Source organism: Nothobranchius furzeri, chromosome 5 (assembly GCF_043380555.1).
Source record: "Nothobranchius furzeri strain GRZ-AD chromosome 5, NfurGRZ-RIMD1, whole genome shotgun sequence".
Classification (NCBI taxonomy): Eukaryota; Metazoa; Chordata; class Actinopteri; order Cyprinodontiformes; family Nothobranchiidae; genus Nothobranchius; species Nothobranchius furzeri.
In genome coordinates, this window is record NC_091745.1 from 6901069 (window position 1) to 6914832 (window position 13764).

Sequence of the window (13764 nt, forward strand, 5' to 3'; positions counted from 1 at the left end):
ATGGTAGACTTAAATTCAGTTATAGTGCAAGGTTTTTACCTGAAGAGGGTGCGACACTGACAGCTTTAGACAATATTTAAATTTTAACTAAGATGCACTAAAGTGCCAAATTATTGACTACACATGTCTACAGCACAATTAGACACTCAATTATACAGTTTATCAGCAAAAAAAGTTAATTTGGGGGTGACTTGCCCTTTTACTAGCCTGGCCTGCCAGACTCCTCCTCTGTTTAATTCTGCACTGAGGAAGAGTCAGGGAACCCTCCTATTCAATTAACCCCACCCCGTGAGAATTCTGACCGAGCCAATCAGCGCTGAGTATCATACGTCACACACCACAACGCCGAGTTTTTCATAAACATGGTGACTGAAGTGGAGTTCGCTGCGGCTCTTTCCTCTGTTGTAAAGGACTTGAACCTGTCTTTAAAACCACAAGTAGAAGCGCTAAAAGCATTTCTTCTAAACAAAGATGTTTGCGCTGTCGCCAGACTCATTTTTTACTACAGCTAAAAAAACTACAGCATCGCGGACGTCACACGCAGCGACGCTCAGTTTCTCATAAACAACGAAGACAGCGGTGGAGTTGCTGCGGCTCTTTCCTCTGTTGTAAAGGACTTGAATATCTTTAAAATCACAAAAAGTAGAAGCGCTAAAAGCATTTCTTCTTCTAAAAAAAATAAAAGATGTTTGCGCCATTGCCAAATGCAATTTTTTTTACTACAACTAGAAATCTACCGTGTTGTGCGGTAAAGCCAGGATTTGTGCCTTTTTTCTGACTGGTCATTTTTGAGCTGCCTAGTCCCGCCCCTCATGTGCCTCTCTGCCTGTGAGTTACCAGACTCTTTCTCTGCGCAGAATTAAACAGAGGACGAGTCTGGCAGGCCAGGCTGCCCTTTTACAACTCCTGTTATCATTGTGAGTAAAGCCTCTGTTTACATGCTGGTTATGTTGGACTCCTCTAGGTGGCGCTGTTTTACAGGACAAAGTTGCTTTGGTCCATGACGAACCAACCACATGTAATAAAAACATTATTTTGTTTTTGATCTTTACTTTCTTTCGTTACTTTATTTATTTGGCCTAAAAATAACATGAATGATGTGCATTACAGCCTGAGGTTGTTCTGAGTCCTGATGGAAGTGCCCACTTGTGTCCGCACCTATTCTGAACGGAAGCCACCAGTTTAACAAAGTAGTAAACCGTCAGCATTCAACAGAGGGGGAAACGGATGCTTATAGCCACAGTGCACAAACAGCATGTACTGCCCATGTACTTGTTCTTTCAAAATACACAAACATGCATGAGTACACACGGTCCTGCACAACATGTGTTGTGTTATGAACAGGTTCCTCAGTGTATCATTTCAGACTGGAAATCCATCTCAAGGTACAAACCACAACTCAAGAATACATTATCTAATTACCTTTGTGAGCTGAGAATGAACCCAATAAAAGGAAAATGTGGTCGTGGAGCACCAGAAGGTCTGAAGCTGCACCTCGTCCTTCTGACAACTTGAGAGGTCTAACTATTTAAATCTGGAGACGTTCAGGAATGAGGAACATCATGTTCTCCTGTCGTGTTTTCCTTTTTTAGGGGGGGGGGGGCATTAGTTAACAACAGCCTGTGGTAATAATGGCTGTCTGTGTTTTCGTTTTTCTTTAAAAAGCTCATTTAATTTGATATTTCCCAGAGTGTTATGGATAATCTGAGGCGAGGGCAAGTGTGCATAAGAGCCCCAGAAATCTTTCTGTGTTTACGCTTCCAGGGGCTTTAACTCAGCTGTTTCAAACCCAATAAGAGCAAGATTATGATTGTGCTCCTTTATCTAAGACAAACGCTGAGTGCACTTTTACTTGGCACAAAACTTTCTACAAGAATGTTCTGTTTTATTTAAGGCTAAAGTAGATTTTTCTGCTTTTGCAGCTGCTCCACTTCATCAGACCTCAGTGTGTGTTGGATCCAGGAACTCTGCAGCCTAAAAAAAAAGTCCAAACTCCTAAAAGTCTCAGGAATTAGCTGCATTTACACTGGCGTGACTTGAACATTTTGCACATCTTGGTGTGATGACAGGCTGTTTTTTAGTGATTCTCTGAAGCTGTGAAATAATATTGATGTTCTTTTTTCCTCCTGTTTTCACCGCATAGATTTTCATGCCCAGTGTTGCATTTGCAGACTAACAGATGGAAAATAAAACAAAAATATGACTTTTCCATTTGTTGTTGTGGAATAAATCATAAAATGTGTACCTGAGTCAGACATGTCATCAGACTAATCATGTCGCACTGTGAAAAATGTGATTAATAAAACATGCTGTGCACACAGGCCCGTTTTCCATGTTAACCCCGTTTGGAGCCTTTCTACCATTAACACAAGATTTTACATTTTCAGCCATCTCAAAATGTAATTTGGATTACATTAAACCATTATACTCTATACTGTATGTATTATCTTCTGGGCTTGCTTTGCTGCATCTGCCACAGGGTGTCCTGAATCTGTGCAGGGTACAAAGAAATCTCAAGACTATTGAGGGATTCTAGAGAGAAATGTGCTGGCCAGTGTCAGAAAGCTTGGTTTCAGTTGCAGGTCGTGGGTGTTGCAGCAGGACAATGACCCAAAACAAACACAAGAATAGCTAAGAGGAAAACACTGGACTATTCTAAAATGGCCTTCTAGGAGCCTTGACCTCAAACCTATTGAGCATCTTTGGAAGGAGTTGAAACATGCTGTCTGGAAAAGTCACGCTTCAAATTTGAGACAACTGGAACAGTTTGCTCATGAGGAACGGGCCAAAATACCTGCTGAGAGGTGCAGAAGTCTCATTGACAGTTACAGGAATCGTTTGACTGCAGTGATTGCCTCAAAAGGCTGTGCAACAAAATATTAAAGAGACAATTTGTAGTTTTTACAATTAATTTCTGGAAATGTCCATCAAAATGTTGCTGAAAATAAATGAAATGGTGCCCAGTTGTTGAAAAATATTGTGACTTTGTAACATATAACCATAAAATCAGGTCTAAAAAACATTGGAGTAGGTCTAAGGCGCCTGGCCTTGCGAACATGAAGCTTTCCTGTTGAAAGAAAGTACTTGAGTTGCTGTTAGTTTGTCTTGCAGTGTCTTTACAGTTATCTGTTGGAAAAGAGAGAGTCTCTCTGTGTGTGTGTGTGTGTGTGTGTGTGTGTTGTGATGTTAGATGAATAGTATATTTGGTTAAGTAAATTGCTTTAAGAGCTATTTATATTATTAACATTGCTTGAGACCAATAAGCTGTAATACTCTGTTTCAATAGAATATCACCTTGCCTGGTCTTTATTTGTTTTAGTCAGAAGATTCTAGGATTCTTTTATTCATTAAGGGATCGTACACACTTCGTTTTGATTCAAGAAACAGTCAGGTTAATAAAAATTAAGAATTTATTTTACAAACAATTAAGACTTGACAAAATGTTTAAACTATTATTTATTGTGAGTGGATGCGAACTACAGGATGGTGTCTGGAACTTATGTGTGAATATAATGTATTCAGAATCTCCGTATCTAAGAAATCTGAGCTCTGGATGGAAATAATTTGGTTTGCAAATAAGCTATAAAGTTGTTATTATCAAAACCACGTACAGATGTTATCTCGCTGTGTTCTACCTCACCCTTTCTGGATAAGGCCAGATTATAACATGGGCAAACTGGGCACAGGAATTTTGGCCTCCGAGTTGGTCAACGGGCGTCTGTGGATTGGAGAATTATGTGTTCCTCCACTGTGGCTTGACTTTAAGGTCCTCAACTCAGCTGCACCGAAACGTGGAATTCGGAGCGTGATTCCAGATTCACAAACGGTGCCGAATCAGGAGAACTGTTCCAAATTGCTTTCAACTCTTAATGTGCTAACTTGTCTTGAACGCATCAACTTCCGGTTGCGCGTGGGACGTCAAAACAAAAGAAACGGAGTGGCTTCTATGTTTTACCGTAACTTCTGAGAGCTAATTACTTTAAAGCGCCGGGTTCTGCTGGGCCAGATGGAAAACAGCCCGCAGGGAATGAGCTTAAGGCGTCCTTTATTCATGAACTGCCACCACGAGGTTGGGATGGGTGCTTATTATATAACCTTTTGGGCACGTCTGTATCTTACTCAAAAACCACTGGAGGGTACTGTGGCTCTTCCAAATAAACTCTACCTTCTCCAAGATGGAAAGTCCATGATCACAATTTAACATAGTTATTCATATAAAGCCTCAAAAAGTATTACTTTACCATCAAAGTATTACTTTAAATGGGAAAGAATAAAATTCATGTATTTAAACTGAAGTTTTACCATTCGCATGAATTTTAACTGGAGAAACACCAAATGATTCATATTAACATACAAGAAAACCCAGAACAAACTGTTTAGGTCTGTGGCTGATAAGATTTTATCTTAGAGTATCTCGATTTCTATTTTAAGGTTGAACAACCTAAACACCTTCTTTGATTATAGATAAACAGAAAAATACCAGGGTTTTGATAAAAGCAAGATGCTGGAATCTTCCAGAATGACCCTTGAGAAGTTTTACGAGCACCCGGCCTGGGGGGGAAAGAGTCAGTTATTGGCAGGTTGAGGTAAGACAGACCGAGTCCTGATAATGTCCGGCTTAACAAGTCACTTGGTAAAATTTACGTTCCTGGGAGAAAAATGTTAACCAGAATGCCCAACTGTGGGCCAGTTTCAAATTCCCCTCTTTATTTTCTTCTGCTAAATGTGAAAGAACCCTTTGTGCGACAATGTTATTGTTCTTTTCCGTGTAAATCCATACAAAGTTGACCTGAGGATATAAAATGTGGATTTCCGCTACAAGTGGGTGTCAGCTTCTACTGTCTCCTACCCAGCGCTGGACTGACCATAGGGCATAGCGCAACTGCCTGCTGGGCCGACCCTTTCATCTTTTATGGGCCGGTGTCTGTTTTTTTTTGTTTGTTTTTTTGTTTTTTCTTGCCTCTAGTTGTTGCGGACAACTTGTCCGCGCCGCCCCACGCGACGCCTCGCAAAAGTTGGTGGATTGGCCAATTGGTAATAATACACTCTGGGCTGGACCAATAGCCAGAGGTCTGATGCACCCACCAGTTTTTTGTGAATCTCAGTAAACAGACAGACGAGCTTTACAAAATGGAGAACAAAAAACGGAAAGGAGGAGCGGAGAAAATTCGACTAAAAAAGAAACTGGCCCTTCAGGCTGATGCTGGCACATGTGTTAAAATCTCACAGTTGTTTGGTAGTGAAGGTTCAAGTAAAATCAATTTAGGAAGTGATGGAGCCTCAGCCCAGCGACAGGTTGGAGAAGAAAAGAGGGAGGAGGAGGAGAAACCCGAGCCGGTGTTGTGCCATAAATCGACTCGCTGCCAAAAAATGATTAGCCACCGCGGGATCGCGCACGGTTAGGTAATTGCATTTCTAGACAAAATTCCCCAGGATTTCGCCCTAAAACTAGCAATATGGACATTCAGAAAGCAAAGATAACCTCTTCTGGTACTTAAACAGGTGTTTAACGCGGATATTAGTTTTTCCAGTTCGGAAGTTGTTTTAAGTGTTGCTATTTGTCTTTAACGTTTACAATGAGGATATATTAATCCTTTTTGCAATATTTGCGATTGAAAGATGGTTTGTGGTAAGAACTGGCTTTCTTTATGTTACAGCCTTGATACTAAAAAAATAAATAAACAATGTAAAATGGCACCCTGTATTGAATGTAAACGTTGTATAAATGGAAATAAACAATTCTCCAGCGATTTGATTTTTTCCCCTTCCTTCCTTTTAGTCCACTTGACATGGAGCCACAGTTAACTAGTTTGGGGCACATTTTTACTTGAAAAATAGTATTTAAACTGATCAAGCTTTGGCTTTACAATGACACTGTGTAGGTTAATATCTATACATTACGTTGCTCTATTTAAAAGTAACAAGATAAAAGCACTTCAGCACATAAAATTAAGATTGTCACTTGCCAAATAGAGACTATACCCTCCTGTTTACCTATAAGAAACACATCAAAATATCTTTAAACTCTTTATTGATGATTTAATTGTAGACAGCTAAAATGGCATTTTACTTGCCAAAAAGTGATTAAATCGCTCACATTTTCATGGAGGCTAAAATTGACCAAATAAAGGTTTTATGTATTATCTGTTGATGTTACTGTACTCATACTGCCTACTATATCATCAAACACACCCCAAAAATGGCAAAAAAAAAAAAGAAAGAAGATAATTTCCCTTGCCAAAAATTGATTACAGTGTCCTGGTCACGTGTAAAGGGTTAAATTTACCTAAATTTTACTTTATTTATTATCTCTTGATGTTATTAGTGCCGTCACAGGATGCTGGGTCTCTTCCACATTCATAAACACCTCAAAAATGGCAACAAATGATCATTTCCCTTGCCAAAAATTGATTACAGTGTCCTGGTCACCTGTAAAGGGTTAAATTTACCTAAATTTTACTTTATTTATTATCTCTTGATGTTATTAGTGCCGTCACAGGATGCTGGGTCTCTTCCACATTCATAAACACCTCAAAAATGGCACCAAATGATCATTTCCCTTGCCAAAAATTGATTACAGTGTCCTGGTCACCTGTAAAGGGTTAAATTTACCTAAATTTTACTTTATTTATTATCTCTTGATGTTATTAGTGCCGTCACAGGATGCTGGGTCTCTTCCACATTCATAAACACCTCAAAAATGGCAACAAATGATCATTTCCCTTGCCAAAAATTGATTATAGTGTCCTGGTCACCTGTAAAGGGTTAAATTTACCTAAATATTACTTTATTTATTATCTCTTGATGTTATTAGTGCCATCGCAGGATGCTGGGTCTCTTCCACATTCATAAACACCTCAAAAATGGCACCAAATGATAATTTCCCTTGCCAAAAATTGATCACAGAGTCCTGGTCACCCGTAAAGGCTTAAATTGGCATAAATATTACTTAATTTATAATGATGCTGGGTGTGTTCCACAATCATATTCGAATAAACATGAAAATATTCCGTCCGAATATCTGTTTCTTGTTATAAATATAACAGCTAGAAGGATTTACAGTTAAAATAGGAGAAACATTTCAAGAAACTATTTACAATTAACCACAGAAATAGGGACTAATAACATCAAGAGATAATAAATAAGGTAATATTTAGGTAAATTTAACCCTTTACACGTGACTCTCCAGGAAGGGTCGTAACACCACTTGCCTCATGCACATAAGTGACCAAATCAAAGCAGCATGGAGACACTCCTTCTCCAACCACCTCTCAGGCAGCAGCCTGCACTCCCAAGTTCTACACGTCACCAGAACATAAACAACCGCAACACAATAAAAGCAGTGTTATACAAAATGGAAGGACTGTAGTGTTTATTCTCTTAGAGTAACAACTTCTCAATTTTTGGGGGGGAATTTATTTGAGATTTTTTGGTTTTTATTAATTGTGCAATAGAAAAATAATCGCTAGATTAATCTTCTAAATAGTCATTAGAATAGTCGACTATTCGAAAAAATAATCGTCAGAATAATCGTTTTAAAAATAATCAGTTACCCCCGACCCTACTTTTTAGAATACCAGGATAGGAAGGATGGTGTAGGTTTACGTTTATTAGATTGATACATAAATATTACCAATAAGAAAGTGCACGTTGGTGTGTGTCAGAAACAGCGTAAGGCTTACCCCGGGTTTCCACGGGAGCCGTCAGCAGCACGTTACTGCAGCAGCATGTCTTGCTCGCGTAAACTGCTGCTTGGCCCTTCCCACGAGACGCGAAGCAGCAGGAGAGCAGCTGTCACCGACCGAGTGACTTCGTCAGTAAACACAACAACAAGCAGGAGAAAATTACAACATGGTTTGTGTTTTATGTTCTGTCCGTTTTATAATCGCCAATACGGACCTGAAAAACAAAGGAGACCGCTAGCTAGGTGATAACTTCTCACGGGGACGCGCAGTTAGTAACCTTTTTTAAAAGTAAAGCAACCGGAAAGCAGTACGTTCTTTATTCTGAAAATCTCGGTAGCTTCTCTCCTTTTCCGCGTCCGATTTCCTGTCTTTCCTTCCCCAAAAATGTCAAACTTGACCCGTTTCAGAGGCGTCGCGCGTAGAAAATAGAACCGGCGCGTAAAGGCCGCGACATGCTGCTTCTGAGACGCGGCCGACTCGCGCTGCTGACGGCTGCTGACGGCTCCAGTGGAAAAGGTTCTGTTGACCACAGCGGTTCCTATCAGCAGCTATGACGTGCTGCTGCAGTAACGTGCTGCTGACGGCTCCCGTGGAAAGCCGGGGTTAATGCCTTTTCAAAAAAAACCAGGTGATGGGCCGGTCTCCAATCAAAATACCCGGGCTGAATTTTTGTCCCAGTCCAGCCCTGCTCCTACCTGAAAATAGGCGGCTGACTGTTCCAGTTTCCCAGAGCAGCAGCTGTAGTCATGCTGGTCATTGGTGGATCTCTGAGGGAGACCACAGAAACACCGCGGCTCCTTTTGTTGATGCTGCTTCACTTTTGAGTTGCTCAACTGCATTTTTCTTGCTGAAAACACCTGGACCATCTCCATTTGCTTCGGGTTAATATGTAGCTAATGTTCCGCTGATCTCCAGCTTCCGGAGAAGGGACCACCAACAACGGCGGACACGCAAATCTTTCACCACGGTGGACCAACGAAGCCAGATATCCTCGGTCAGCTTACCTAGTTATGATGTCGTTACTGAGGAGGCCTTGAGGTGCCTTTACTTTGGACTCGCTCTACCACGTTTTTCTTGCTGAAAATGGATGGAAACGGTCTGTTAGCTTTGGGTTAGCATGTAGCTAGTGTCCTGCTTATCTCTGACCATGGAGCAAGAGCTGATGTAAAAGGCCACGGCACCCTGTTGCGATTACAGCGGTCTGAGGCTCCACTTGTAAATTAACAGTCCCAGTCCATATTAGATCTCCACAGGCAACCAGCATGACTACAGCTTCGCATGGGAGCCAGTCTGCTGTGCGGGTGGGATACCCCGGTCCAAGGAGCCCTTCTTAGCTTCTTGGGTTATCTAAGTTAGCAAGTAGATACACTGGTTAACTTGTTCCAACCCTTGCTTTCGTTCTTTTTTAAACACAGAAACAGTTTTGTTTACCTGTTTGTAGCTACAAACAGGTAAACAAACAGGTAAACAAAACTGTTTCTGTGTTTAAAAAAGAACGAAAGCATGGATTTACAAAGACACAGCAAGAACACACCTAAGTTGTTCCAACCCTGTTCCAAGTGAACAGCCTCACCCTCAGCTCCACCTCTTTTCTCTTTTATAAATAAAGCTTTGATTGATTGATTGATTGATTGATTTTCACATTTTTGGATTGTCTGGGCGTGACGGGACCTGTGACACGGTCAAAATGGCGCACAAAAACGTATAATTTGAGCCTATGGACACGAATTGTCCAGAATATATGTTGATGGTTTTAGTCTGTTCCTCACCTTGTGAAGCAGCTTAGTTCAGCTGCAGCTGTGGAAAATTGACCATAGAAAAAAAAAAACACGGTTCAGATTTAGACAAAGTTAAAAACTATAATGAGAATAGTTTGAACATTTTAACTCAAAACAAGTTCATTGCCTAGTTTTCAGGTTTGACGTTGAACTGAAGTGTAGAAAACAAAAAACGGAGCGAAGATAAAACGTTTAAAAGATTTATTTAAAAAAATGAGTCCAGTGGTCCAGGTGTCAAAGGGTCCAGCCTGGAATATAAAAAAAAACACAAATAACCGATTGAGTTAATTTACTAAAAGGAAAAAACTTCTGGAGCCTTCACCTGTGTATGTGTGCGTGCGTGTGTGTGTGTGTGTGTGTGTGTGTGCACATGCACATGCGTGTGTGTGTGTGCGTGCACACGCGCTCAATAAGAGAGGGGAGGTGGTGTCCTGATAGGGGAATCCTACTAGTTGCAGATAGCAGAATCCCAACTTACCATTGCCCCCACCCTCCAGAAAAACAAAAAAACAAAACGTGACGTGTCTGTGGTGCAAAAAATAAGAGGACAGGTCAAGGGCTAGAGCAGGTGGTTGAAGGGCGAGGCTGCTGGTTCACAACCTCACCCGTCTCACTCCCACCCTAGTCCTAAACCCTGTCCCACAAAGCCCTAGTGTTTATCTATGTGTGTGTGTGTGCGCACATGTGTGTGTGCACATGCGTGTGTGTGCGTGTGCGTATGCGTGCGTGTGTGTGTGTGTGTTTTTCCGGCCTGAATGCCAACACAAACATTCACATGAAGCATATAATCACACATGTAAAGTTCATCTAAATTCATTCAACAATCAAGCTGTGGTGACATCATCACATCTAATGATCTACAGAAATGTTTCTTACCTGCAGAGCTGGCGGCCGGCTCCTTCTTAACGCGTTTTGCCTTCTGGCCCCAAAAACACACACAAGAGTTTTATATCAGTAAGTGTTCATCAGCATCAGGTGTGTGAGGTCATGGTGTCTGAGCAGAGTGTACGTACGCGGTTGTAGTTGGGGACCCAGCCTGGGTGCTGCTGCTCGTGGAGCCTCTGTTCCTTGTGAGCCTGGTCCATGTAGATGTTCCTCTGCTCAGGAGACAGTTCCCTCCACTGTGAACAGAAGACAGTGAGACAAGCTGTTGGTGAACAACAATCCACGGTAGCAAAACCATCATCATTCTGTCGCAAACACACTTACCCTCTGGCCCACGACGGCGTTGACAGCAGTGCTGTCTGCCAGCTTCAGCTCAGCCACCACCTTGGGCCTCTGGTCCCGCAGGAAGATCATGAAGGCATTTGGTGGCTTCTTCACATAGGGACGGTCCTCCTGCTGGTGCCCACGCTTTCTCTTACTGCAGAGACAAAACACAACACACACCTGTCAGCATCTACATCCTGGAAACGTGGTAAACTTTATAGATATATTATTCTGAAACGGTCAAATCAAAACTGACTTTGGGTCGGAGACCGGAGCAGAAGCAGGAGCAGCAGGTGGAGTACCAGGAAGAAGGGATGGTGGCGGAGAAGGGACAGTGGGAGTATGAGGAGCAGGAGCAGGAGCAGCAGGTGGAGTACCAGGAAGAAGGGATGGTGGCGGAGAAGGGACAGTGGGAGTATGAGGTGAAGGCAGAGAAGAAACAACAGGAGGAGAGGGTGGGAGGTGAAGAAAAGCAGTAGGATAAAGTGGAGGAGCTAAAAAGGAGATGGAGGAGGGGGAGATGAAGCAGGAGAAATAGAAGGAAGGAAAGGCGAGGGAGGATGTTCAAGAGGAGAAGGTGGAGGAGGAAAAGGAATGGGAAGGTGCTCCTTAAAGATCTCATCCAGAAGGGAGAAGAACTCCCTCCCCCCCGAAGTCCTCCATGTACCTGTCAAAACTCAGGAGGCGCATGTATTGCTCCATCGTTCTGTGACACAGGATGAGAAGAAGAAGAAGCTTTAAAACCCGTTACAAGACGTCAGACATCATGGCATCAGAGACATCAAGCAGGAAACATCACATCTACTGTTACTGGTAACAAACTGATCTCTGATCAGTTTCTATGGTCAGATCCATGTTCATCACGGCGACTGAGGCAACAGCTGCTGTTACATGTGAACCGTTTCATCTCCAGCACTCTGTTTAAACACCAGTTTCTGAAGATCGTTTGTTGTGTTTTACTTCACCAAGTGAAACGTCTGGATTTCAGTTGTGAATTTATTTTATTCTTCATGTTTTAAACCGAACGCAGTCTCACTGGAGATACTTCATGTTTTTGTCTCAACAGGTTTCAGATCTGTGAAGAGAAACTTTCAGTTGTGTTGTTTACATCAGGCTGTGCTTCATTTTCTTATCCGGCTCGTTCAGAAACACACTTTTAGGCTCAAACGGAGATGGAAACAAAAAGGATTTCTGTTCACATCCTTCTGCTCAGTTTTAGGTCAGATGTGAACGAAACTGCCACCGCTCCCAGCTGAGAGTCAGCATCACTGCAGCGACCAGAAGCCACCGCGTGTAGATCTAGATTATAAAAGCACAGCTGGAGAAATCACTTTATTCTACTCTATGTGGTTTATTCAGCAGCCTTTGCTCTTTTTAATCAGGAACTCGTTAAACACTAGATCCATTTTTAAATGTAAACAAGTCAAAATAGTTTGTTCACTTAATGTTATTAAAGTTATAAGTTATTCACTGATGAAAAAGTGGCATTTATTTATATTTCTGACCAACTGGTGCAGAAATAAAGATCAGTCCCTTCTCCAGACACCACTACTGCACTACTGAGTTTATAACTCATATTTCAGATTCAAAGTAGTTTTATCTTGACTGTTTATCTGTGATCTGACCTGCTTACGGGGTTGTTGTTTATTTTGTTTTTCCAGCAGGTGTATTTTATATAAATGATAAAACCAGTTTACCCTGAGCAGGGGTGTCAAACTCATTTTAGCTCAGGGCCACATTGAGGGAAATCTAGTCCCAAGTGGGCCGGACCGGTAAATTAAAAAAAAAACTTCAGATTGTTTTCTTTGTTTTAATACAATCAATATAAAACAAGGCTGGAGCCTGAGGACAGTGTAGTACAAGTACAACACCTGAAGTGTACTTGAAAATTTGAAAAAATAAATAAATAAATAAATCAACAAATAAAAAAACATTCCTTAGTGATTCAAAGAGCTTACAGATCACATGGCAAGATCAGTTTCATGCAGCACTTAAAGTGTATTTGACTCATTTTACCTAACATCTTTTAGCTTTCACCAGCACATCAACATCAGAAGTCACATCCTGAGTGGCGGCCAACTTCAGGATGTGATTCAAGTTCTTGTGTGAGCCTTGAGCGCAGCTTTGTTTTATTTATACTCATTACAGAGAAAACTTGCTCACAAAGATAAGTTTATTTTCACTCTACATTGTAAAGTATGAAAATAAAGTTTACACAACCATCTCGCGGGCCGGATTTAACCCGCTTGCGGGCCAGATCCAGCCCGCGGGACGGATATTTGACACCCCTGACTTGAGGGATGTTAAAGTCTCCCAGTAAAGCACAGGAAGCACTTCAGATAAATCTGAAAGTCTAAACATGTCAGATGTTGGGCTGGTTTGTTTGTGGGTAGTTTTATTACCTGCTGGAGCTGCTCTCTGGAAGACTAAAGTCAGCAAACACAGAGACCGCAGAGAAAAGGTCCTACTCTCTCCAGATGGAACTGAAGTCTGGAAGGTTCTAGCCTTAAAGCATTTTAAATGATGCACCTGAGCTGTAACTATGGTAACGCAAGATTCCATAGCTTTACCATAGTGACAGTCTGCCATAGATGACATACAGCGCTCCACAGGGAGCCTAAGTCACACCCATCTACTTCCGGACCACGGGTCCCCGGAAGAACAAAAAAATGAATGCAAGCCAACGGTGCTAAAAACGCTATTTTCTAATTCCGCTTGCTATGTGCCATGGATTTCACACATGATGTCCATGAAGATGCATTTTAATACCAAGAACGGCTTCTTTTCGAAAGGGGGGAAACGTTATTTTAAGTTTTGTGTAATAAGTCCAGGACGACAAATGCGCTTCATGAAAGTGACATCATCGAAGCAGGCACGGAGAAAAACAGAGGGAAAATGGCAGAGAGTCTGTGGTGACGTCATGTACGCAACGCGCCGATGTCGGATTTGTAGTCATGCTAACGTAGAACTGTTACAAGCTGATAAATTTCAAAGTACGTGACTGGCGTGACTGAACCACCCATCGTTGGATTACATTTAAACTGAAGTACAACATGTGTGTGATCCAGGACGTTAGGCACAGCGGATTAGAA

At 41.7% G+C, this 13764-nt stretch overlaps 1 protein-coding gene across 1 annotated transcript; it reads right to left on the minus strand.

Annotated features, from left to right (window-relative positions):
* Window positions 1-9649: 9649 nt before the first annotated feature.
* Window positions 9650-13288, minus strand: LOC107378597 (lymphoid enhancer-binding factor 1-like). The gene is made up of 6 exons (XM_070551368.1): window positions 13075-13288; window positions 11340-11378; window positions 10673-10826; window positions 10477-10584; window positions 10340-10382; window positions 9650-9711 (listed from the first exon to the last, which is right to left on the minus strand). The coding sequence occupies exons 2-6, from the start codon at window positions 11372-11374 to the stop codon at window positions 9698-9700; spliced, it is 354 nt and encodes a 117-aa protein (XP_070407469.1). The 5' UTR covers window positions 11375-11378; window positions 13075-13288; the 3' UTR covers window positions 9650-9697.
* Between the last annotated feature and the right edge of the window lie 476 nt (window positions 13289-13764).

Coding starts and splice junctions, on each gene's coding strand:
- LOC107378597 (XM_070551368.1), bottom strand. CDS start 11,374: ATGGAGCAATACATGCGCCTCCTGAGTTTTGACAG. Junction 10,585..10,672: donor ACGCCGTCGTGGGCCAGAGG/GTAAGTGTGTTT, acceptor TTCTGTTCACAG/TGGAGGGAACTGTCTCCTGA. Junction 10,383..10,476: donor GGGTCCCCAACTACAACCGC/GTACGTACACTC, acceptor TTTTGGGGCCAG/AAGGCAAAACGCGTTAAGAA.